The 26343-nt window shown below is 42.6% G+C and overlaps 3 protein-coding genes and 1 non-coding gene across 4 annotated transcripts; 3 read left to right on the top strand and 1 right to left on the bottom strand.

Moving 5' to 3' along the window:
- The first annotated feature begins 3241 nt into the window (after window positions 1–3241).
- Window positions 3242–5674, top strand: CRYGB (crystallin gamma B). The gene is made up of 3 exons (XM_003991081.4): window positions 3242–3331; window positions 3427–3669; window positions 5334–5674. The coding sequence occupies exons 1-3, from the start codon at window positions 3323–3325 to the stop codon at window positions 5607–5609; spliced, it is 528 nt and encodes a 175-aa protein (XP_003991130.1). The 5' UTR covers window positions 3242–3322; the 3' UTR covers window positions 5610–5674.
- A 2431-nt stretch (window positions 5675–8105) lies between these two features.
- Window positions 8106–8211, bottom strand: LOC111562086. Its single transcript, XR_002745141.1, has one exon. It is a non-coding gene; the product is annotated as a U6 spliceosomal RNA (small nuclear RNA).
- A 4804-nt stretch (window positions 8212–13015) lies between these two features.
- On the top strand, window positions 13016–14805 carry LOC101093129 (gamma-crystallin C). Its single transcript, XM_003991080.3, has 3 exons — window positions 13016–13145; window positions 13256–13498; window positions 14466–14805. The coding sequence occupies exons 1-3, from the start codon at window positions 13137–13139 to the stop codon at window positions 14736–14738; spliced, it is 525 nt and encodes a 174-aa protein (XP_003991129.1). The 5' UTR covers window positions 13016–13136; the 3' UTR covers window positions 14739–14805.
- Window positions 14806–19340: 4535 nt separating this feature from the next.
- LOC101092875 (gamma-crystallin D) lies at window positions 19341–21232 on the top strand. The gene is made up of 3 exons (XM_003991079.4): window positions 19341–19459; window positions 19551–19793; window positions 20890–21232. Exons 1-3 carry the CDS (start codon window positions 19451–19453, stop codon window positions 21160–21162), a joined length of 525 nt encoding a protein of 174 aa, XP_003991128.1. The 5' UTR covers window positions 19341–19450; the 3' UTR covers window positions 21163–21232.
- The last annotated feature ends 5111 nt before the right edge of the window (window positions 21233–26343 follow it).

Below are 26343 nucleotides of genomic sequence, written 5' to 3'. Positions count from 1 at the left end.
GCTTCCGTGTGTCTGAGCATCCACACGGGTGACCTCACACGGGAGAATTATCTTTTTCCAAAATAGAATTAGAATCATTATTTTTTCATGTTCTTCGTGCTTCCAGGGCTCTATTTATCCACCCACCTAACTGATAAATCATTATGGGGGATAAAGGAGTGTGACATGCCCTTATTCTTGAGCTCATGACCTTGCTGAAGACAAGGAAAAGAAGGAATTCGACGAGAAAGGCAAGGCTGCAGTACTAAGTTGGGTGGTGACGAAGTGCATGTAGGTGCTCGGAGAAGGGACAGCCGAGTAACAGCTGGCCTGAAGAGGGGGTGTCCTAGGAAGACGGGCCTAGGCTGCCTTGAAGACTGGGTGAGCTTTGATAAGCCTCTGGGAAGGGAAGGCGTTCCAGTATCGAGGGATGATTCTTTCCCTGGGCCCGGATCCTCACAGACATCTTGAGTTCAAAAGGCAGAATGGGAACAGGTTCTCCCCAATAAGCCCCCCTGCACTGTCAAGATTGAAAACACACGCCCCCACAGTTTTTCAGCTGGATTGTGTCTATTCCTACTATTTCTCTACTTAAACGTGAAAGAGTGTAATCAGACAATGAGAGCAGGGACACTTCTTCTGACTTGTGCTTTACGTATCAACTTCCCTTTCCCGTACCGCCTCAAAGACCTCCAAGGCACTTTAACGGAAAGGACACACAACTATAAGGTAAGGGAGAATGAAAGACAAACACATTTAAAAAGACTGCATTGGTAATATAGAAATGAGGAAAAGGGCAAAATGCTACTGTTGGCCAAATCAGGCCTAACTCACCGGTGGGTCTGAAATGCGCCCACACACTCACACAAGCACACATACCCTGAGTCTCTGCTATGGCTGATGACGACCCTGGCTTCTGTATTCTCAGTCCATCAACCACAGTGGGCTGGGTGTAGAACGGGGGTTTGTCAACGACCTCACGGCAACGTGTTCTTGGGGGGATTTCCCCTACTGCACGTTCCATCGCAAGTTACCTCTTCTGAGTGCAGCAACGACCACTCCGACCTGCAGACCTGTTAATCCACAGCCACAGGGTGTGTGCAGGTGGACAGCAAGAGCTGGACGCTCCGTGCCGGGGCGTCTGACACCAGCAGTGGATGGACTTCAAGGAATCTCTCTGCTCTGACCCCACAGCCCTCGCCTATGTTATTCCTTTTCTCGGTGCCTTGCTTCAAGACCACCTCCAAATGGTAGTCGTCATTTGACTGTGAAATCAAAGTTACCAAACAGAAGACCTTTGCTAAATTAGATCAAGCGTTCCAATATATGCAATTATCAACGGATCGCATTTAGTCTGTATACAATAAGCAGAAGTGTAGACACCATGACATCGAAGCCCGGAAGCAGAAACTTATTTCTTTATTTATAACATTTTTTAATGTTTTTATTTTACTTTTGAGAGAGAGAGAGAGTAGGGGAGGGGCAAAGAGAGAGAGGGAGACACAGAATCCGAAGCAGGCTCCAGGCTCTGAGCTCTATCAACGTTATCATCTTTAGCATTTATTAAAATGTGAATGATATGATATTTTTTTTTTACCACTGGTATTGCTTTACAATGTGCCATGTACTTTCAAATCCATTATCTCATTTGATTTTCATCACCATTCCTATTTTATAAGTCGGGAAACCGAGACTACACAAACAGCCACAGAAACTGCAGAAGTGCGTGCAGATGGAGGAGTGTAGGCGTTGGTCCCTGAATGCGTTCTCCATAAATGGTGTCTATTCAACAATTTCATGGTGTTTGTAAGCACTGGGAAGAAAAACAGCTTTAGAGGAAGCAGTGTGGATGCAAGGCACGGGATAGGCAGGGTAGGTGGTCACAGTTAGTGTCACTTGCGAGGGTGTAGGTCCTGACAGCACCACTCACCCCGTACCCACCCCCAGTCCAGGTCCCTGACGCTCGAACATTGGAAGCTGACCATTGGAACTGACAGGGCGACCATACGACTGACAGGGCCTGAGTGTAGGCCTCTGACGCAAGGCCTTAGAGGGTAAACCTATTACATGTCAACATAAATAACACATTTTTATGACTAATAACCGTATTTTCCAAAACAAAAACATTTAATGAAAGGATTGGCATTATTAGACATTTTTACAAATCTCTTCAAGTCATATAGCCTCTGGACATAAACTCCACTGGGTGAAAAAAGGTCAATAACATCTTGGTATTGTTGGGAAAACTGTTTTGACCTTCTGAACTTCCTGAAAGTGTCCCAGGGGCCTCAGGGGTCCCATACCACACTGTGAGATCCATATGATCCAAAGGCTGCCATATGGCTTGGGTGCCATCCACATCTCAAAAGTCTGAGGAAGTAGGTCGTTGGTATTTTGAGAGCTTCTACATTACTCCTTACAGTAGCTCAAACCACCCTTACCAAGTGAGCAAGCGTCCGTGATGGGGGAGAGAGAAGAAAGATCTTAAGACGTTGAAGGAGGGCAAGGATACCAAGATTAGGACATTGAAGGAGGTAGGGAATACAATGCCAAAGAACAGCAGTACTCGGGGCAGCCACCGGCAGAAGGAAGGATTTAGGCTCTCGGGGAGTCCTTGGCAAGTGAAGGAAAGTCATAACTATCTGCTTTCTCTCAGGTCAAAGCCAGGTATTGAGGGCCCACTATGTGCCAACCCTCTGCTCTAGGGCCCGGGGCACAAAGAAACAAGAGAGAATTCCCAGCCCCCAAGAACCTATGAATTTCCAGTCAAGTATCGATTTTACTCCAGATAGACCCCAAAATACAAACAATGATGACCACAGAGTCTTGAACCCGAACTAAGCTTTGTGCTTTTTAAAGCACTTTCACAGATTGCTTCACTTGGTTTCCTCTTCCTTAAGATTCCTCATTATTTAAATTCTGCTTTTTAATACGTTTTAAAAAAATAACACCAGTCCCCGAGCAGAATACATTACTTAGTTTAATTACCTTTGAGGAGTCAATGAAGCAGATTAGGCGACAAAATCAAAGCACGGGGGATAGAATTTCGCTCATCCTTTTGCTCAACTAAAAGAGTAAAGACTCTTTTCATTTTGGTGGCAACAACAGCTTTAGTGAATGAGAACAACCCGAACCTACCAGAAAGAATGAGAGAACCATTCAGCTAACCCCAATGACCAGGGGGAGGGGGAGCGGGGAGCTTGCAAATCCCCTTACTCACCGAAATGGGCCCCTTTTGTGTGATTTCCTGCGGAGGCAGCAGTCAGGGCTGCTATATATACAGCGGCACTCCCCCTCGGCCCACACAGCACCCAGCGAACACCTCCTGACCACTCTCTCCAAAATGGGAAAGGTAAGTGCTGGGTCCCTGATGCCGGGGGTTTGCCCTGGCGCAGCATCCTCAGCGGGGGCACATGGCCTCACGCTCCCGCACCTTCCATTTTGCAGATCACCTTCTACGAGGACCGGGGCTTCCAGGGCCGCTGCTACGAGTGCAGCAGCGACTGCCCCAACCTGCAGCCCTATTTCAGCCGCTGCAACTCCATCCGCGTGGACAGCGGCTGCTGGATGCTCTACGAGCGCCCCAACTACCAGGGCCACCAGTACTTTCTGCGGCGCGGGGACTACCCGGACTACCAGCAGTGGATGGGCCTCAGCGACTCGGTCCGCTCCTGCCGCCTCATCCCCCAGGTGAGTGTGGCTCTGTCTTTGTCTCTGGTCGCTTTGGAAGTGAAAGCCATGAACAAATACCATTCTTCAACCAAATCATTCCAACTACACAGCAGAAGGTGGGAGTGAGGCTACCGCATGTGGTCTGTTCTGAAAGGCTGTCTCAGATGGGAAGTCGGTCTTCATGAACCCTATGGTGTGTGCTTTTTTACTCACATGGTCCCAGATTTTTATATTTTAAGTGGAATAAAAAATTAAAAGGCCAAAGTCTAATTAGGAAAAAGCAGGACAAATAGAAAACAAGTTGCCATCTGTGTAAGATATAACCTCTTTTTTTTTTAATGTTTATTTTTGAGAGAGAGAGAGAGAGAGAGAGAGAGAGAGAGAGAGAGAATGGGTGGGGGAGGGGCAGAGAGAGAGGGAGACACAGAATCCAAAGCAGGCTCTAGGCTCTGAGCTGTCAGCACAGAACCCGACATGGGGCTTGAACTCATGACTGTGAGATCATGACCTGAGCCAAAGTTGGATGGCTAACCGACTGAGCCACCCAGGCGCCCCAAGATATAACTTAATGTCATCATTCTAAACTGTATCAACTCAGAAATAATATATCAAAACTCAGATAGATACAATCTGGGTCGGCTTAATTTTTTTTAAGTTCATTTATTTATTTTGAGATAGAGAGAGAGAACACAAGCGGGGGAAGAACAGAGAGAGGAAGAGAGAGAGAATCAATCCCAAACAGGCTCCACATGTCAACACAGAGCCCGATGTAGGGCTCAAACCCACAAACCATGAGATCATGGCCTGAGCTGAAATCAAGAGCCCGACGCTTAACCCAATGAGCCACCCAGGGGCTCCGGGTCTGCTTACCTGATAAATATATGTTTGCTTGCTTTGGCTCACTTTCCTATTTAATTATCTTCCTGTCCTCTATTTTTTATTCTGATACCATGGTCGCTACCTATTAGTTTACTTAGAGGTATAAATTAAAGGAAAGGCCAAATCCAAAATCAAAGTTTGAGTTCAATATTTCTTAGAGAGTGATTTCACAGTTCTTAGAGGAATGTGTTGGAGTGTGAGAGGCACGGGTAATAGTGTCATCCAAACAGAGCTTAATGGACATGGTTCTTGTTGCTGAGGGAAATAAAGACGGGAAGGGAAGAGACCAGAAAGGAAGTTTAAACACCAGATAAGTTGATATTGAACACAGAGATAAAGAAAATGTGTCATCTTATTTTTTACAAGAGATTAATAATCCTGTGTTCCATAATGTACAAAAATAGCTAAATGTTGATTCCTCTTTAACAAAAGTAATGTATCGAATGGGACTTTTCTTTCCAATGACTTACACTTTTCACCTTTGAGAAGGACCTTCTCTAACAACAAGCACTAACATGATCAATTTTATTTTGGACAAATCTTGTTGCTAGGGACAGAGATGTGGATGGCAGTGAAGGGTGGCTGAGTTCTGTTCCTCATATTACCCATAAATCACTAGATGCCTGGGTAGGTGATGGGGTGGGGGGCGGGCAAGGCTCTTTAACACTGCAACGTGATTGTTCTGGAAGCAAACCTGGACTCCAACAAGTTCTGGGTAGGTGTGGCCAGGGAGGTGCAGGAGCTAGAACACTTTCATTTCTCTCCACTTGTGTTCATTTACTTTTTCTTTTCTGCCACCCCAGCACACCGGCACTTTTAGAATGAGGATCTACGAGCGAGAGGACTTCAGGGGACAAATGTCAGAGATCACAGATGATTGTCTCTCCCTTCAGGACCGCTTCCATCTCAATGAAATCCACTCTGTCAATGTGCTGGATGGCTGCTGGGTCCTTTATGAGATGCCCAGCTACAGGGGAAGGCAGTACCTGCTGAGGCCCGGGGAGTATAGGAGATACCTTGACTGGGGAGCCATGAATGCCAAAGTTGGTTCTTTCAGACGAGTAATGGATTTTTACTAAAGTACTTACATTCTCCGCTCTTCTCCTTTAGAATCCAATAAAATATTTAGCTTGTGTTTCTCGCACTATGGAGTCCTGCTTTTCTTTTAATCTGTTAAGACTTCCTAAGCAATAATGGCACTTCGCCAAACATAATGACAGATGTTTTCATGATGGGAAACTATAAGAGGAGTAAAGGATATCATCACCAGCCTTCTTTTAAAAACTAGCCCATGTAGGCTCAAGGTTCGATTCGACTGGGCAAAAGCCATTTATGCTTAGTCTTAGAAGGATAATTTTGCAGCTACAATGATAAATAAATAGTTACTGTAACACCCCAAGTTATCCTTCTAGGTTATCCCCGCCATCTTTTATATATAGTCCAAGCCTTAGCTAATGAGGAAAGTTGTTCTCAGCATCTAGACCCTTACTTTAGCTTCAAAAACAAACGAACAAACCGGCCACCCTCACCTGTTACGTGCCTTATCCTTCTAACAGCAGCCAATTCCATGTTCAGTACTTCATTCCTCCCTGAGGTTTTCAGTCCAAACAGAATTCACTGTCTCTTTGCTGTATATGCTTTATAGAAGAATTTCAGGATTTCTACCAAAATCACATACACATGGGGGAACTCAGCCCCGTATCATTTTAATAGGAAGTAAAGAATTATGACTATACATGGAAAATGATACTAAATGGAAAACAAGGAATTGAAACTTCCTGGAGAAGTTTGTTTGATGGCATGTATATTTCCTTTTGGTATGTTTATTTTCCAGGGGTGAGGTTCAAGCCCAAGGTGCATGTTGTTATCTACTGCACTATGTTGGCCGTAGATAAAGCCAGATTTGAATCCAGCAGCCAAGACAGAGAGGAGAAACAAGATAAGTTCCATGACTAACAGAGTCCATAACACAAATCAATTAATTACTCAAGGCTAACCTAACTGTTCCCAGTATCAAAACCTAAAAGAAAGTTTTCAAGGGGGTCCTAGTAAAGAGAGTACTGAGCAAACAACATCCTTAGTATCATCCTGCAGTAATTAAATACGGCTCTTGGATCTTTCTTACAAAGTTGCACAATGAAATTGATGGCTTCAGGTCAAAATTCAGCTAAAGTGCCCCATTCTTTGAGATTCTAATGAAATGGCTGAAGTGTCATCTCACGTAGAGTGGGATACTTGTGTACCCACTTTCTCCAACACATATATCCTCAAAGTCTCTTGGAATTCTGGAAAGGGAATGGGTTGTTTATGCTTTTCCCAGTAACCCTCCACTCTGAACTCCTGCCTTGTCATTGGGTGGACCATTTTGTTCTCCCCCACGTGACCAGCCCCATGCATCTCACTGACTCAGATGGGAGACAGTTTCTTTCCCTTGAGTTCCTGAACTATCTCTCATATAAAGCCTTCATGGGTGCAGACAGCTTTATTATACAGGTTGTGGGAGGAGAGATACATGTTTAGATCACAGCAGCACAACAATACAAATTTAAGATTAGATGACCTTGCTCTAAACAGTCTGCAAGTTCCAACCTGCTACCGGATGGCCTGGTCTTCTTTCTCATTCTTGTTCCTCTCTCCTCTATTCAGAGCTGTACCCACATGGCTGTTCATTCTTTATAGCTTCCTTCCATCCTATGCCCTCAAGGGCTCCATATCTCCATATCTATGAACAGAGCAAGCATCTAATTTGTTGCTTAACCTGAGTCATTTTTGAGAATGAAAGGGTATTCTATTAAGGATTACACTGGGGCAAGAGGCATGAACCAGGAGTATTCCAGGCAAACTGGGGCACAAGGTTAGGCAATTTATAAAAGTTCTTTCCCTGGAAAATAGTCAGATTCTTGAATTATTTGGTATCAATTATTCCTAACTCTCAGTTCTTCAACCTTTAAACTCCCAACGATAGTATTAGCTTACTGGAAACATCAGCCAGAATTCTGTTTGTCAGTAATAATAACATCAGGCATAAATTAGAAAGCCAAAAGCTTCTTGGAGTGCTGGATTTCACATTATTTGCTTGGTAAACATAAAACCACAGACTGCAGACATGGAAATTATCCTGAAATACCTGAACTGAAAGCATGTAAAATTAGAGCCCCTGGACGTCACTGATCAAGCTTTTCTTCGTGAAAATTATATTTCCATCCCTGGGGAACAGGCAAAGAGAACGGTATCCTCCCTCTAATCCCAGCACTAAAAAAAAAAAGCCAACAGAGGGGAGTAATGGTGGCGGGAGAGGGATAACGCTCAAACTAGTCCCTCACTTATGCTTCCTCCTCTCTCTCCTCTCTTGAAAGTGCACACTGGAGCCTCAGAGAGGTGAAAGGGTCTGAGATGAAAGCAGGCTCCAAGAGTGGAATGCAAGAGGGGATACCCTACAGGATCCCACTTACCTTTTCCCCAGGATGATGAAAACACAATTCAAGATAACCGCAGTGTCAGCCTATATACCCTATACACACCAGTATTTTCACATAGGTCCTAGTTTGTAATAAGCCCAGGTTTTAGATCTTTTTTTTTTTATAGAATGCTTCAAGAATTTTCACATCATCCTTGTGCAGGACCATGCTAATCTTCTCTATATTGGTCCAATTTTAGTATGCATGCTGCCAAAGTAAGCACCAGAATCTAAATCTTTTTATTCCTTTTCCTCTTTTCTCTCCCTTTGAATCTATAGCATCTTCTGGCCAATCTAACCTTATAGAAGACCCACCAAGCAAAGCAACTGAGGTCATTCCATAAAGAAGTGCCAAGAACTGCCATACTGATGGATACCCTCAAAGAGTGCTCCTCCTTGTGGGTTCTCTCTCCAATGATCCTTCCTCGCTGACACAGGGTTAGGTCCTGATGTTAGTTTTGTCCTGTTCCTTCTCCTCCAGACTTTAGGGGTTCTTCTTTGTGGGTTTATTAAAGCTAAAGTGACAATCACAACCACCCGAGCAAGAAGAAATGTATTATGTTTAACACGAAAGCCAACTTGATCCAAATGGAATGCCATAGGAGTTAAGCAGAGGTGGGTCATTGGTTGCCCCCTGTCTTCTTGTCATTTATTGAACAGTCCTCAAATACAAGCTGAGAAAGAGAACCAGAGGCTGGGGCTGTGATGGTGATGCTTTGTCTCTCTCCCAGCCTCCTTGTTTGGGATAGTTTGGTCTATGTAGCTGCCAACCAGTTGACCTTTTCTCATTTAACCAAGCCTGTATGTGATACAAATGCTACACGAATTATCAGGAAGCAGGAGGGTGGGCTTAAGATCAACTGCTGGCTGGACCTCGGACACTAGCAATACTCTGGAATTGGCCACTGCTGTTGTGACATTAATTTGGTATCTCAGGAAACACAAAAATTAGACAGAATGACCAAGGAACAGAGGGTTTAGGGGACAACACAACATTCCTGTTTTCTCTCTTTTGCTTACTCATCTCCCCTGTTATAAAGGCCCATTAAATAGATCAAATGCAGAGTGCTTGTGTCATCCTACACATTGAAAGTTGCAAATACTGAACTCTGATGGGAGCCCATATGCCTGTTGTGCTGAGCATTCAAAATAGGTCTCATGGACTATCTAACAATGGGTTTCAGACTAGGGAATAACATTCATATCCTCCAGGCATTTAATGAGTTGCCTTTATGTGCCTGTCTGTTTTGCCGATCAGTGAGAATACAAAAATAAAGGTGGAATAGTCCAGAAATGAGCTCTCCTCAGTTATTTCGAGGAACTGATGTCTAAACAACATAATTAGATAAGCGATCATCACCATCACAGTGGTATGAGCAAGATGCTTGGTAGAACCAAGTAGGCAGCACTGAATTCAGCCTGAAAGATTAGGAAAGGTTCAAGAAAATCTTCATAGAGGAATTGATACCTGAGTTGAACCTTTAAAAAAAGGGGTAAGATTTCTCTGGGTGAAAAACGTAGAACTGGTGTCTCAGTGGGAAGGATCGCTACATTAAAAAACAAAAGAAGTATATAGGACAAACTTCCAGCTGTGAGATGAATAAGTTCTGGATATCTAATGTACAGCATAGTGATTATAGTTTATAATACCGTATTATAAACTTGAGAGTTGCTAAGAGAGTAGATCTGAAATGTTCTCACCACAAAAAAAATTAATTATGGGATGTGACACAGGTGTTAGCTAACACTATGGTGGTAAGCATCTTGTAATATACAAATGTATCAAATCAATATGTTGTACACATTAAACTTATATAATGTAATATTTCAATTATATCTCAGTAAAACTAGGGGGTAAATGAGAAATGTGAAAATAACATTGTGCATTTGGGAAACTACAAGTGATTCAGAGATCCAGACAGACAGAGGATCTCGGGTCAGGTAAGCCATGCTAAGGAACTGGTACTTGATTCTGGCTCAGGTCATGATCCCAGGGATGTGGGATTGACCTCCAGGTCAGGCCCCGTGCTGAGTGTGGAGCCTGCTTGAGATTCTCTCTCTCCCCCCAACCTGCTCTTCTCCCCTGCTTGTGTGCGCTCTCTCTCTCTAAAAAATATTTTAAAATAAAAAAATGCCATGGACTGGATGACTTAAGCAAACATTTCTTTCTCATAGTTCTGGAGACTGGGGAGTCTAAGGTCAGAATGCCAATAGATCTAGTGTCCAGTGAGGGCCAGCTTCCTTGTCCAAGGAGAGGAAGCAAGCTCTTTCCTGGCTCTTCTTATAAGGACACTAATTCTAACATGATATCTTCATCCTCATGACCTAGTTATCTCCCAAGGCCCCATCTCCAGACATCATCACACTGGGGATTAGGGTTTCAACATAATGAATTTGGAGGGGACACAAACATTTGGTCCACACCAAGAACATGACTTGATGCATTTTGCTTCTTTTTACTTTATCTTATTTAAAAAAAAAATTTTTTTATTTTAGAGAGGAAGAGAGCACAAGCAGGGGAGAGGGTGACAGAGACAGAGACAGAGAATCCCAAGCAAGCTCCACACTCAGCATGGAGCCCAACTCAAAACTTGATCCCATGACTCTGAGATCATGACCTGAGCTGAAATCAAGAGTCAGATGCTCAACCAACTGAGCCACCCAGGCACTCCTATGTGTTTTGCTTCTGATCACCCTGGCATCCTGACAGAATGTAGTTTGGAAGAAGGCAAGGCTGGACAGAGTCAGGAGACTGCGGAGTCTAGTTGAGATATTGTGAGAGTCCAAGAAAGGCAACTGCAGTGATGGTGTTAGGGGGGTGTTGGAGGAGTGGGTAAAGGAAGGGAAGACAGGGGCCCCAGAGAGAAAGAGAAAGATCTGAAAAAACAAGACTGAAGTTTAGTACTATGCATTTTCTGACCCTTTCACCTCTTTTCCTGCCTAGTCAGCTTTATCTAGTCAGCTATATCATACTGGTATTTCTGTTTGGTTCTCTTTTTATGTGCATATAAAACTTCGTAGAACAAAGCAGAGAGCTCTTCTGCCTACGTGTTTAAGGAAAATGATGCGTAAGTGTTAATAAAACATTAGCTGGAGGTGGCTAAAACATGTTTTCTTTACAAAAAAAAAAAAAGAGTAAACCAGAGTAGTATTTTTTAAAGTTTGATGCAAGAATGATCTGGTGTGGGTTAGAAATACAGATTCCTGGAGTCTTTTCCACATCTAATCATGCAAAATCTCAGGAGAGGAGAGGACCTGACAATTTGCAGTTTTAACAAGCACAGGTGATTCTTATGCTCACTGGAGTTTGAAAGCCACCAAATGAAAGCCACTAGATGATTTCTAAAGTGCCCCCTCCATATATATATATATATATATATATATATATATATATATATATATACATGTATATACACATATATATGCAAAATGGATTCATAGCAAAGAAATTTTTCAGGCATCTTTGAGAGGATTGCGTATGTTTGAGAGATTAATAGGCTGAAGTCAGTATTGTCACACTATTACTAACAGGAGACATGTACTTAATGCTCATTTGTGCCAAGTGGGTGCCAAACACATTGCACACATAATCCCATGTATTCATGTCAGTGTCCCTCAGCCAAAGACCCCCAGAATACCTGTCACAAAACAAGTTGGTTTTATTACTTGTCACAGCAAGGGAAAACACACACCATAGGAAAGCACGGGGGGGTCTCAGCAAAGGATGTTATTATGGGATCCGTACTTTGGTTGGGTGATTTGGGGAAGAGTCTGAAGAAGCAGGAGTTCAGTCTAAACTGGATGTTGTCAGAAAGTGGAGGTAATGTTATGATTCGACATCTCAATAAATCTACTCATGGGGAGGGTAGCCTAGAAGAAGGATGAAGCTACAGTTAATTGTGGTGGCTGAGAGGGGTGGTGTTTGGTATTGTGTGGGTGACACGGTGACTTTGCTTTCGCGTGTGCTTAACATTGTGAAGTGACCTTATTTTGTCTCACTGCATCCTGATCTCAGAGGAACCCTGCCGGCAGCTGGTATTCTGTGAGGCAGCTCTCAAGTGAGAGGGAGAGAGACAGAGGGAGAGCGAGGGGGAGGAGAGAGCGAGAGCAGGGAGGGGGCTCTCCCTCGTTCCCCTCTCTCTCTTCCTCTCGAGAGACTCTCTCTCTCTCTCTCTCTCTCTCTCTCTCTCTCTCTCTCTCTCTCTCCCGTCTAACAGAGGAAAAACATGCCCTAGCTCTGAATGCCAGGACAGCTTCTGTAGGCAAATACCTGTCTCGTTTTCTTCTTTCTTTCTTTTTCAACTTACTATATCCCATGAGATAAGTACCATGAAATAACGCAGGTTCTGAGAGGTCACGTGGCTTGCCAAGTTCATGTGGCTCATCAGTGGACATTCTGAGCGTGCAAAGCTTTACTGCCTCCCCGGGCCCAACAAAGGGAAGTAGGCCAAAAAACAATATACTTCGTAGTCTTGGGCCCAGAGCCCCTAGAAACAAACCTTTCCCTTGGTTCTTATGACAAGTTGATTTGCAGGGGCTGATTTCTCGTACATGAAGTACGCCCACCAAGGGAGTAGTAGCTATGTCTTAAAGCATCAGATCACCACAGTCAAAACTAGCAAAGATCAGAAACCAAACCTGTGTCCTGCACCAGACTGGCTAATCGTATAAAGGAAAAAAAATGTTAAGTCACAGTGGCCTCTGTCATCAAGGAAAATTAGGCCATGTTTGTGGCATTCCACATCACAGCCCCTGGAAGTGGGGGGGCACTGCTATAAAGGCATAGATTTTCCCGTAGAAATTACACGGGGCATAACTGAATCATATCCGTAGCGACATGAATTTCAGGTCAAAAGTTCAGATTGAGGTGCTGATAAATTTAGAAAATACTAAGAATCCACATAAAAGCAACTCTAGGGACTCAACCAGGACGCATTCAGAACAGCGTTAGAATATACCAGAGAATGAGGGCAAACTCTACAGGCATTTCCACTGAATGCAGCGTGTAAAAGAGATCCATAAAATCCCCTTACTCACCCCCGGGGGCCCCTTTTGTGTTGTTCTTGCCAACGCAGCAGCAGCCTGGCTATATAGACCCGCGGCGCTGCCGGCCCAGCGCACTGAGCTCGCACATCCGTGTCAACCAGCCATGGGGAAGGTGAGCAGGATACAAGTTAAAGAAAAAGAGACATCAAGAGAGAGAAAATGCCTCTGTACCAGATCTGTTGGGAGCAACTGACTTAATTCAGAATTATTCTTCCTTTGCAGATCACCTTCTACGAGGACCGGGGCTTCCAGGGCCGCTGCTACGAGTGCAGCAGCGACTGCCCCAACCTGCAGCCCTATTTCAGCCGCTGCAACTCCATCCGCGTGGACAGCGGCTGCTGGATGCTCTACGAGCAACCCAACTACTCGGGCCGCCAGTACTTCCTGCGGCGCGGGGACTACCCGGACTACCAGCAGTGGATGGGCCTCAGCGACGCGGTCCGCTCCTGCTGTCTCATCCCCCAGGTGAGTCCGACCTCATTTCCATCACGGTGCCTGAATGTCCTCACTGGATTACTGGGGGGTTAACGTGAGGCAGGTTTTCTTTTAAAGACACGGAAGGGTAGAGTGGGCTTTAGTTGCTGCCTAAGCCCAGAGAGATAAATGCACAGAAACAGCAGAGAATATGAGAAGAATGCACTCATGGGAAGAGTCGGCCTTAGTTTTAATTTTTGCTACCATTATGTCAATTACAAAGTTGTGTTACCATTATGTAACAAATGTAATATCCAGAGATAGAGACCGAAACTTGCGAATGAGGAGCTGGTTGGACGCAAGAAGGTAGTATTTCGAACAAATTAATTAAAAATTTTTTAAATTGTAATTTTCATTAGTAGTAAAGAACTGACGATGAATGAATTAGATAGGTTCCACCACAGACTTGTAAAAATGGAAACTCTGTTGTTAATACAGGCTATTCTAAGTTTGTGTCCAACTTTGGAGAAGGGAATTGCCCTTGATTTTGAAAAGCGGTTGAATTCTGGTTCCAAGTGACTAATTAAACCAATTTTCACTGAAGTATGTAATTTTAAAAGTCCAACTTTATTTGTACATTTATATGTATATAAGTTGGGGAGATGATACTCATATTCAAATAATACTAGTTAAAATACTTTGAATTTTTCCCCAAGATATACATTTGACTTATCACCTAGGAATCAATGGAAATTAGGGAATTAGGAGTCTAGATATTTGAATTCTTAATGCATTCTAACCCAGACTTAGAACCTCTTAAAATTTATATTTCCCAGATATGAAATAAAAATTGAATATGCAAATATTTGTTAAATGCTGGTAGAACACAGAGCTATCCACAGCATATGCAGCAATCTCAGAGTCTCAGTTTTGACACTGGTAGTCCCATCCCCCAACCTACCAAATTCATCTGTTGTTTGGTTGCTTCTTCTGCTCCTTGTCTTTGTGGACCAAGCAGACGAGCTCTCACAGGCTGCGACTGTATGAGAGAGAGGACCACAAAGGCCTCATGATGGAGCTGAGCGAGGATTGCTCCTGCATCCAGGACCGCTTCCACCTGAGTGAGGTCCGCTCCCTCCACGTGCTGGAGGGCTGCTGGGTCCTCTATGAGATGCCCAACTACCAGGGGCGGCAATACCTGCTGAGGCCCCAAGAATACAGGCGGTACCACGACTGGGGGGCCGTGGATGCTAAGGCAGGCGCATTGAGGAGGGTGGTGGATTTATACTAAAATAGGTTCACACTACCATTTTCTCAATTTGGAACCTAATAAAGTATTTAGTCTGTATTGTTGGCAACTGCTGACTTCTGTTTTTCTTTCATTGTGTGCCAATTAATTTACCTCTAAAGGCTCCCTGTTAAAGGTTGAGGTGTGACTAGGTGGGGGAGGGCTCAGTTCTAGAAGCACTTCAAGGTAGAATGAGTCTGGAACAGGCTCCCACGTGGGGGTGGAGGGATGAGGTAGCCTGTCTAAGAAGGAAAGGGAAGTCAAGGTAGAAAAATGGGAGAGGGTGACTGGTGAGGAGGGAGGCGTTCAGGTGAGGGTCCTGAGGAACAGCATTCTAGGAGTTTCCTTCTGACCCAGCAGGTGAGTGGAAGCCATAGGAGGTCCCAGATGAGCAGTGAAGAGAAGCCCATTTGGCAAAAAGCCTGTTTAGGCTACATAAGGAATTGTAGTATTGTTTACTTTTGAGCACAGCATTACATGACTAATGTCAAAGCTGCCAGTGGACATTGCCATACTTTTGGGTGGGTCATAGATCCCCCTTCCTTTTCTAAAATGGCTCCAGCCCCCGGTGCACCTCTTGGCCAGTATATCCCCTGGGCCAAACCCTACCTGAAGTGCAGCTAATGTAGAGCAATTAATGAGGTATATGTAAATATTTTAAATAGACTTTGATTGAAGTAAAACCCGCTTGCTCACAAGTAAAGCCTTGCATGTTGAAAAAAATTGAAAATCTTTCCATTAGTAGAGAATTAATTTATTTTTAAAATTTTTCCTCTGAAGAAAAGCCTCCTATAATCCTACTACTTTACAAACTCTATAAAGAAAGAAGTAGAGAGGGTCCTTCTGATCCCACTCTTTATTTCCTAGCGCTTTTTTTTTAATGTTTATTTTATTTTTGAGAGAGACAGAGACAGAATGCGAGTGGGTTAGGGGCAGAGAGACAGGGAGGCACAGAATCCGAAGCAGGCTCCAGGCTCTGAGCTGTCAGCACAGAGCCCGACGCGGGGCTCAAACTCATGAGTTGTGAGATCATGACCTGAGCCGAAGTTGGACACTCAACCGACTGAGCCATCCAGGCGCCCCTATTCCCCAACCCTGCTTTACACTTGGTGGGCACCCTTCTTGAATTTTTTCCCTGTTTATATTGACATCTCATGAAATGCATGCTTTTTATTTATTTACTTACTTGCACATATTAGTCTGCAGCTTGCTTTTACCATGAAAAATGATACGGACATAGATCTAGATACATATCTTATTCTATTTAATGGCTGCAGTGCGTTCCGTTATTTGAAGACCCCCTAGATTATTTTACCATTTACCCATTGGTGACTGGGCTTGTCCAAGTTTCCTTTTACAAACAAGGCTGCAAAGAATATCATTGCACATGTACCTTTATCTACACATGCCATAACTTTTGGAGGATAGAGACCTAGAAGTGAGACCGCCCAATCAAAGCACAAGTTATTTTTAATTTTATTAGACTCTGCCCAATTACTGGCCACCCAAAGATCCTAACTTTTTTGAGTTAGTATCTTCACCGTTTTCTAAGCACCTACCATAGGCCTGTCATATGTTAGTACTGGGGATGAAACAACCCAAACAAATGAAAGGCATTGTCCCTACCACCACAGAGCTCTACCCAGAAATATGAGATGCTTACGTTAAACATAAGTATGTAATTACTTTTTAAAGTCAAGTACTTTTCAGGTACTAAATAATACATATATAATCACTTTTGTTTATCAAGTACTTTTATTTAGTACTTTAAAGTCATCCGGGGACAAATTTCTAGGGAAAATAAATGGAGTAATATTTATTTACATATTTCTTATGATACCAAATGGCTCAAATCATGATATCAAATCAAATGATTCTCAGTAGCTTAGGTTTCCCAGACCGGTTTTCTTTAAATAGAGACCAACATAAGATTGCCAATTTTTGTTTTGCCAAGCAAGGACACTTAAAATTTAAACAAGACAGCAAAATTGTAAAACTAAGCACCATCTCTTCATACATCATTTTACAAAAGAAGAGACATTTACAAAAGGACACTTTAATACCCCAAGATACACAAGCTCCTAGTAAACTATGGCTCAGACCAAGGAAGATTGCTTGGGATTTTGCTCTATGTATAGTGTTTTCATCTGGCAAAAACTGAGCAGAGTTTGAAAACTCTTGTTTGAGGCTGCAGCTCAATGACCTCAGGGGCCTGAGAAATGATGTAAATAAAATAAAACAACTTCCTATAGACAACAAGGAGTGATGACGAGTATGGGGAGCTATGGGTTATGCGAACCAACCTAAAGCGTCATGAAAAACATCTAAACATTGTGCCGGCCAAATAAAACACATCCCAGTTCCCACAGCCCTCGGGGCTGCCAATGCTCATTTCCACGCTGGTGTGAAAGCTGGGGACAGCCACCACCAATGGCTAACACGGGACTTCCCAGCACACCCAATACCGCCATGAAATGCCCACAGAACCCAACCGTAGAGCCTGGGAAAGTGAGAAGACAAAACCCCAACAATGACTGCAGTTCAATTTTCTGTCCATCCTAGTGGAATGAGACTTAGATTCATGAAATATTTCAACAATAGAAAATAAGGAGAGGGGTACTTCTCATACACTTCATTCTGTAGACTGATATTTACAGCAGCTACAAAAATCTTTGACTCTGCGTGCAGTAAAATTTAACCTGAACTCGTCTCTTTTGCCTTCACTTTTGTTTGAAACCACCTGAATATTTCGGGAGTGACAAAGGACTACTTCCCAGACTAGAGCTCAGGACTGAGGGTGCCTGACCCTTATCTCTTATTCTCCCTCCAAAGACAGTCCCCATCAGTCATTCCAGGCAACTTGTACAGACCTCTGCTTCAGTGCCACAGGCGTGAGGATTCTCAAGTCTTAGCTTATGTTCACTTAGCACACTAAGTGCAATTTGAGGCTTTGGTCTGACACACATTTGTCAATCCAGGAATTCTCTGTAGAGCATTAAAATCAAGGCACATTTGGCCCGAGCCAATCACTTTTCAGCTCTGTGAAAACTGTGAGTTGGTTTTTCTTTCTTTTTCCTTGTCTCTCCAGGCTGAAATAAAGCCTTTTCTCTTCGTAGTCAATGAAAATACCAAACCCAACTCTCTTGTTTGGTCCTCTACATGTATCATAAATTTGTAATTGTATTGGTGGTCCCCACCGCCCACTCCCACCATGCTCCTCTGGGTGTTCCCTGGGGCTCTGCATTTGGTTCTTTCTCATGTTTTACTATTTTTACCTCTCAACACTCTCCCCGCAGAAACAACTCTGAGCAAAACGACAATTTTAACCTTTTTATTTTGTTAATGATTAATTTTTAAATTATTAATTAAAATGATGATTTTTTATTCTGCTTATTTTTCCACTCTGTAAACAGAAGTAATTTTGCAAACATATGCCTTTATCTAGTGGTTAACAAGAACGGAAATCATCATATTGTACGTTAGTTGGTGTTTATTCACAAATACAGACTTACAAAGACTTATGACCCAAAGTCAAGACAAAGTATTTCCATGAGACAACACAGGACTGTGAATAATTCTTTGGACATGAAAGAGGCCAAAGGCATAGGTCATCTTCCACTCCAGTGCTCTTTCCAGCCCATCAAACTATTCTCTTCCAGGCTAATAAATACTTTCTAAAGTCTTCCTAGAGTCTCAGCTTCCAGATTTATTCCTTCCTCTCCCCACACCATTTTAGCTATAACTTCTCTTTGTGTTCACGCAGTTAATCTCCTTTGAGTCAAAAGCTTTGTGTACTCTTGTTCCCCAGAGAAAAAGGGGTATCGGGATTCCTACCAGAAATGGGTTTTCTAGGAATTGGGTTTTATTGCATAATAACCTGAGAGGCCATCGGTTTTTGTGTTTTCACTTTTTCTTATTTCCTCCAACTTAGGAATTTCCCTTTTCATTCTTCTTTCTGAGATGAAGCCTCTTAACACTGCTCTCCCTTTTGAATTACAATTGGCCACGCTGAAACATCTAATCCTCAGTCTACCTCCAGACAGGACTGTAACGAATTCCGACCAGACACCTCAGATCTGTGCTTGCTGGTGTGTTTTTATTGTCGTTGCTATTGTTTGGCGTACCTGCAAGTCCGAAGCTTTGTAAATTCCCTTGATAAAACATTCCAGTAACTTACACCCTTCAATAAGGAAATTCTCTTAAAGAACTACTTTGGAATTTTCAACATTTAGCTAAGGTCATGCTCTTCCTATTCACAATTAGTACAATATCGTGGCACATATGTCATATGATAGTTCTCGCAGATTAATTTTATACTGACCATATTAAGACTCTGCTTTTTTTTTTCTTTTTTGCTCCTTCAGTTACGTTTTGTTGTTTTTCCCCAACCTATACAAGTAGAAGGATCGACTATATATGAAATGGCTGAAGCTCTGCTTCTATTATTAAATAAACAATGTTCCAAATTACTTTTTTTTTTTTTCAAACAGTGTCAATAGCATCAGACAGTGATAGCAACCCGAATACTCCAGAGAGAATGAGACCAAAACCCACAATGAGCCGGTGGACTTTGACAGCAAAGAGAAAAAAGAGCACAATGAGCCCCTCCTCACCCCGCGGGCCCCTTTTGTGTTGTTCTTGCCAACGCAGCAGCAGCCCTCGTGCTATATAGACCCGCGCGCCGGCGGCCCATCACTGACCTCCATCCACCAGCCATGGGGAAGGTGAGCCCAGCGCAGCCGCAGGCCGGGAGGGGCCCCCGCGCCCCGGGGCTGGGGGCCAGGCCTCTGAGCCTTTCCTCCCCTTGCCTTGCAGATCACCTTCTACGAGGACCGGGGCTTCCAGGGCCACCACTACGAGTGCAGCAGTGACCACTCCAACTTGCAGCCCTATTTCAGCCGCTGCAACTCGGTGCGCGTGGACAGCGGCTGCTGGATGCTCTATGAGCAGCCCAACTACTTGGGCTGCCAGTACTTCCTGCCGCGCGGGGACTACCCGGACTACCAGCAGTGGATGGGCCTCAGCGACGCGGTCCGCTCCTGCCGCCTCATCCCTCACGTGAGTCCAGCCCCGTGACAGGACACAGAATGGGTAGTTTCAAGCAAAGGCTAACCATCGGGAGTAGTGATCATCAAGAATAATTGAGTCTGGACAAAAGACCAGCTATGGTAGAGTAGCTCGATGTCATTTGCCCCAGACAGAAGCAAAGTGTTACCCAGGCACCAGTGAATCAACAAATATTTACTCAGCAACAATGTGTTGGCTGGCCTGGACATGTAAAAGCCATGGGTCCTGTCCTGGAACAACTTACAATGGAGTTGTAGAAAAAGCACTAATATCCCATAGAAGAGTAATGAGCTGCTAGAATATACCGTAGTCACTGAGCGGTGAGGCATTGTAAAGGAAACTTTTACAAGGGTTAATGTTTAAAAGACTTTTCTCTCTTTTGCTCCCCACTTGCATATTTTGATTTACCGGACCTATACAAATAAAAGTGCTTTCTCTCAATGGAGAGAAACACAGAGAAATTGTATGCACATACCCATGTATATTTCAAATACGTGTTTTTTTAAAACACTAAGGTTTTTGAAAAACGAGTCCTTGGGCTTACTGATTTTTCTTTCTCATTTTTCCTTATTGTATTCATAAATGATTCAATGAGAATCAATGATTTCTGAGAGACTTAAGATGCTTAACTTTGCTTTCCACAGAAACAGAAACATCCAAGTCCTTGGTGATTTTTCCAAGATTTATTTTAAATCCAATGCAAGATCATTCATTTCATAGGCTGCTTTTACTGTTCAAAGACACCTGCTTGTAAAATCAAAAATATTTCCCCCAAATGGAAAAAGTAGTAATAAGCTGTTAAAGGTTTGGGTTTCTCTCTGGTGGGGTATACTGAACTCGGTTAATAGTTTATCCTGGGAAATTTTGAACACAGAAAGAGTGGAATTTCCTTCTTAATTCTTTCCGTCACACTTTATGGTCTTGAAAAGGTACCAAATTTCCACCTTTGAAAATGGAGAGTATGTTAATATGGAGAATTAGTTAAGGCTTATCCTATATTACAAAATACCTTGAGCTGGACTGCCTGAATGTGTTACATCCATTTCATAGTTTGCTTTTCTCCTCTTTCCATCTCTGGATGGGTCAGGCTGGCTCCCACAGGATCAGGCTCTACGAGAGGGAAGATTACAGAGGCCAGATGGTAGAGATCACTGAGGACTGCCCGTCTCTTCAAGACCGCTTGCACTTCAATGAGATCTACTCCCTCCATGTGTTGGAGGGCTCCTGGGTCCTCTACGAGATGCCCAACTACCGGGGACGGCAGTACCTGCTGAGGCCAGGGGACTACAGGCACTACCATGACTGGGGGGCCACGAGTGCCCGAGTGGGCTCTTTGAGGAGAGTCATGGATTACTATTGAAATATTTTTACTCCTCCTTATTCTCCATCTGGAAACTAATAAAATATTTTCTGTGTGCTCCTGGCATTGATTTTCTTGTGTTTTTCTTTTGTCCTCCTCTTATTTTATTGTTTTATTCACTCACACACACATACGCACAACCACACAGCACAAGCGGAAACCAAGATGTGTGATCCATAACAAATAAAACACACCTCTCACAATAAAAACGTGCCTTCGTGTTAAGTACAACTTTACAATTGGCAAAACATTTTTGCAATACATTGTCTCATGTGATTCTCTGGTCTTTAAACAAGCTGTTGCTTCAAAACAGATTATTAAAAATCTGTTTAGATTTCGGTTTTTCTCTGAGGTGTGAGGATGTGAAAACTGAGGTTCAGAGATAGCGGGACCCACTTTTTAAAACAGGGATTCTGAAAACACACACACACACACACACACACACACACACACACACACACACACACACACAGGGATCCTGAAGCTAGGTTACCATGATGGGCTTCAGAAGGTTTTGAATCCCCTAAACTGTATGTACACATTGAGTTCATGAATCTCTGGCAGAGTCTCTTGCTAACTGAGGCTGTCACGTGACACTCTCTGGATATGGAAACATAAGTGAAAGAATGCTGATGGAGAGAGAAGAGATGGTTCTGGAAAAACTTTTGCCTTCCTGATGAAAAGGAGTGGCTGCCCCTGGTGCCACAGTTCTTTCCTCTTTCAGGCATTTTATACCCAAGAGGCGACAAGTGTGGGGGAAATGCCACAGTTTCAGAAATGCTGGCCTTAATGTGGTCAAGCCCCTGAAACAATGTTTATTGATCAGGCTCTGACCGATAGAGAGAGAGAGAATACGAGATTTATGGTAAGTATTGGCTCCCTAAAGGAGACTGAGAAGACCCACGATCTGTAAATGGGAGAGCCAGGAGGTGTTATATTATAATTCAGTCCGAGTCCAAAGGCCTGAGAACCAGGAGAGCTAGTGTCTGAGGGCAAGAGAAGATGGACGTCTCAGTTCAGGCAGAGAACTAATTTGTCCTTTCTCCACCTTTTTCTTCTATTCAAGGCCCTCAACATTTTGGATGTTGCATTCACTTACATTGGTTCTTCTACTTTCTGCTCTGTCTTGTGTTCTCATTACTAGAATTTTAGAAAGGAGGATTGGTGTGTATGTTCAAAGACTGATCTGATCAAGTCGTTTCTCTGCTTAAAAAGCTTTGATATTCCTCCACCGTCCACAGGAAAACAATTCTTACAAGAACCCAGCCCCAGCCCATCTACTTCATCCCCTATTACCTGACTCTCCTGACCCACCTGAGTCCTCCAAGCACACCAAGCATTTTCACAGCTCTTTGTCTTTGCTCACATCTTTTCCATACCTGAAGTATTCTTCCCCACCTTCCCCCTGGTGAGCAGCTCCTTCTCCAAAGCTTGATCACAATTCACCCTAATCTCTCAGCCAAAAATGAATCTGAATCACTTCAGAAGCAGAAGCCCCACATCAAATGGACGAGCGATATGGGAATCTAGTAGCTCATGTGATAGGAAGTCTTAGGACAGCACAGGATTTAGGGATGGTTGATTCAGCAGCTCAGCAATGCTAGCAGGGCCCTAGGTTTTGTCTGTCTCCCACCATGTTTAGAACCTGCATCATCCTGAAACTGGTATCACTGGTAACCATAGGAGAGCTTCTAGGCACAACTGGGACACCATACAAGGAAGGTTGGGTGAAGGCGAACACCCAACCATCGTCGCCTCCAACACAATGGTGTCCAGAGCACAAATTCCCAGGATTAAAGAGGACCTGGAAATGTTATCAGGTTCTTGAGTATAAGCTTTTGTGATATAAGCTAATTGGAATGGAAAGAATTAAGGGAGAAAGAGGTAGGAAGCCCAAGGAGGGGAAGGTACTAATAAAAAAATTTTAAGACACTAATTATATCAATTATTCTTTTATTTCTCATTATAAAGTGAGAGGATTGTAAATTAAAATAAACTCTGTTTTAAATGCTGTTTAATTCCCTTTTAATTCCTAGAATATAATTTGTTCTTACAACCTCAGTAGAATTATCAAGAAGTTAATATTAATAAAATTAATATAGATGTATTTTTGTCTTTTTGCTCGTGAAGTATGTTTTCAATTGTGGTAAAATATACATAACCTAAAATTTACCATTATAACCATTTTTAAGTGTTCAATTCAGTGGCATAAAGCACATTCAGAACGTTGTGCAAACATCAGCACTATTCATCTCCAGAGCTTTGTCATCACCCCAAACTGAAACTCTGCACTCATGAAACACTGACTCCCCATTCCCACTGCTCTGTAGCCCCTGGTAACCTCTGTTCTGCTTTCTGTCTCCATAAATCTGACTGCCGTATGTGCCTCAAATAAATGGAATCATATAATAGTCATCCTGTCTGGCTCATTTCAGTTAGCATAGTGTTCCTGAGGTTTGCCCATGCTGTGGCATTTGTCAGAATTTCATTCCTTTTTAAGGCTGAATAATATTCCATTCAATGCACATACCACATGTTTTTCATCCATTCATCCCTCAAGGAGTATTTGGGTTGTTTCCATCTTTTGGTTATTGTAAATAATGCTGCTGTGAATGTTGGTGCACAAATACCTGTTTGTATCTCTGCTTTCAACAATTTGGGGTAGATGCACAGAAGTGACATTGCTGGATCATCTGGGAATTAGATGCTTAGCTTTTTTAAGCAACTTCCAAACAGTCTACCATAGTACCATTTTACATTCCCACCAGCAATGCACAACGTTCCCAATTTTTCCACATCCTCACCAACGGTTGTTATTTTTTTTGTTTTTTTACAAGAGCCATCCTCACAGATATGAAATAGTATCCCATTGTAATTTTGATTGCATTTCCCCAGTGATTAGTGATGTTGAGCATCTTTTTATATGATTATTGCCCATTTGTATATTTTCTTTGGAGAAATGTCTGTTCCTCTCATTTCATTAAAAATTGATGTTTTTTGGTTTTTTGGTTTTTTTGCTTTTTGCTTGTTGTTGATGAGTTATAGGAGTTCTTAATGTACTTTGCATATCAGTGTCTTATCAGATATATTATTGCAAATATTTTCTCACATTCCGTGATCTTTCACTCCTTTTCACACAGAAGTTTTTATTTTGATGAAGTCCAATTTACCTATTGCCCATGCTTTAGTGTCACATCGAAGAAATCATTGCCCAGTTCAGCGTCATGAAAGTTTTCCCCTATGTTTTCCTTGAAGAGTTTTATGGTTTTAGTTCTTACATTTAATCCGTTTTGAGCCAGTTTTTTATATGGTGTAGGGTAAGGGTCCAACTTCATTCTTTCACATGTGGATATTCATTTTCCCCAGTACCATCTATTAAAAAGACTTCCCTCTTTCCAGTGAATGGTCTTGCCAACCTTGTCAAAATTCCGTTGACTACACGGGGAGGCTTTGTTTCGGAGTCTTTTATTCTTGTCCACCGGCCCCTGTGTCTATCATTATGCCAGTACCATGCTGTTTTCATCACTGTGGCTTTGTATATGTTTTGAAATCAGAAAATTCAAGTTCTCCAGCTCTGTTCTTCTTTTTCAAGATTCTTTTGAGTTTTAGGGTCCCTTGAGACTCGATGTGAATTTCAGGAGGGATTTCTTTTTATTCCTGAATCAAACATTGGAATTTCAATAGGGACTGCATTCAATCTGTAGATCACTTTGGGTTGTATTGATATCTGAACAATATTGAGTCTTCCAGTCCATAAACACATGATGTATTTCCATTTATTTATATCTTCTTTCCTTCAGCAATATTTTCTACTTTTCGGTGTATAATATCCTTACTTTAAAAAGACTTAACATATGGGGAGCATTTTCCATGTCCTTAAATCATTTGAGAACATGATTTTTGGTAACTGCCTAGCACCTCGTCACACAGATGCTCTATAGTTTACCGAATTAATGCCCTATTTTTTTATATTATAAACAATGGTCTGATAAAACATCACTATACATAATGTTTGCATGTACCTTTATTTCCTTTGGACAAATTCTTACAGATGAAACTATTAGATCAAAGAAGTGAAAATTAATAGGGGTGGGACTATGGGCAAAGGTATCTTTTTTTTCTTTTACCGTTTTAACCATTTTTTTAAAAAAACTTTTTTAACGTTTATTTATTTTTGAGACAGAGAGAGACAGAGCATGAACAGGGGAGGGTCAGAGAGAGAGGGAGACACAGAATCCGAAACAGGCTCCAGGCTCTGAGCTGTCAGCACAGAGCCCGACGCGGGGCTCAAACTCACAGACCGTGAGATCATGACCTGAGCCGAAGTCGGACGCTTAACCGACTGAGCCACCCAGGCGCCCCCCGTTTTAACCATTTTTAACCCCATCGTGCAGTAGTGTTACCTATATGCACGTTGTTGTGCAGTGGGTCTTTAGAATTCTTTCACTTGCAGAACTGAAAAGAAGTTTTAAAATACATATTAATAGTACTTTTTTGACACAGGACTATGGTTTTAAATGTTTCTCCATAGTTTCCAAATATTGTATAAAAGAATGTGTAAAGGAAAGAATGTGAATAAGGCTTATTAAACTTGTGTGCAACAAATGAAATTTGTTCAGGGAAAACAATTTTTTAGCAGTAGACTTTAGTCACAACAATCCAAACTAAGGAATGAGATAGAGGGTATCAGGTTGTATCAAGTTGAGGAACAGCTTCTTCAAAAGCAGTGGTTTTTGGGGCACCTGGGTGGCTCAGTCAGTTAAGTGTCCAACTTCAGCTCTTGTCATGATCTTGCAGTTTGTGAGTTCAAGCCCTACATCGGGCTCTGTGCTGACAGCTTGGAGCCTGGAGCCTGCTTCTGATTCTGTGTCTCCCTCTGTCTCTGCCCCCCTCCCGCTTGTGCTCTCTCTCTCTCTGAAAAAAAAAATTATATATATATACATATATATATATATATATATATATATATATGTATATGTATATATATATATAAAGCAAGCAAGCAAGCAGTGGTTTTCAACCAGTGTTGATTTTGCTTCCCCAAGGAACATTTCTAATGTCTCGAGATATTTTTGGCTATCACAACTAGGAGAATACTACTACTAATATCTTGTGGGTTGACGCCAGTGATGCTGTTAAGCATCCTTAAATGCACAGGACAACTACCCCACCACAGAATTT

This window comes from Felis catus, chromosome C1, assembly GCF_018350175.1.
Source record: "Felis catus isolate Fca126 chromosome C1, F.catus_Fca126_mat1.0, whole genome shotgun sequence".
Taxonomy (NCBI): domain Eukaryota; kingdom Metazoa; phylum Chordata; class Mammalia; order Carnivora; family Felidae; genus Felis; species Felis catus.
Note: the sequence above shows the minus strand (reverse complement) of the source record. Positions and strands in the feature narration are given on the sequence as shown.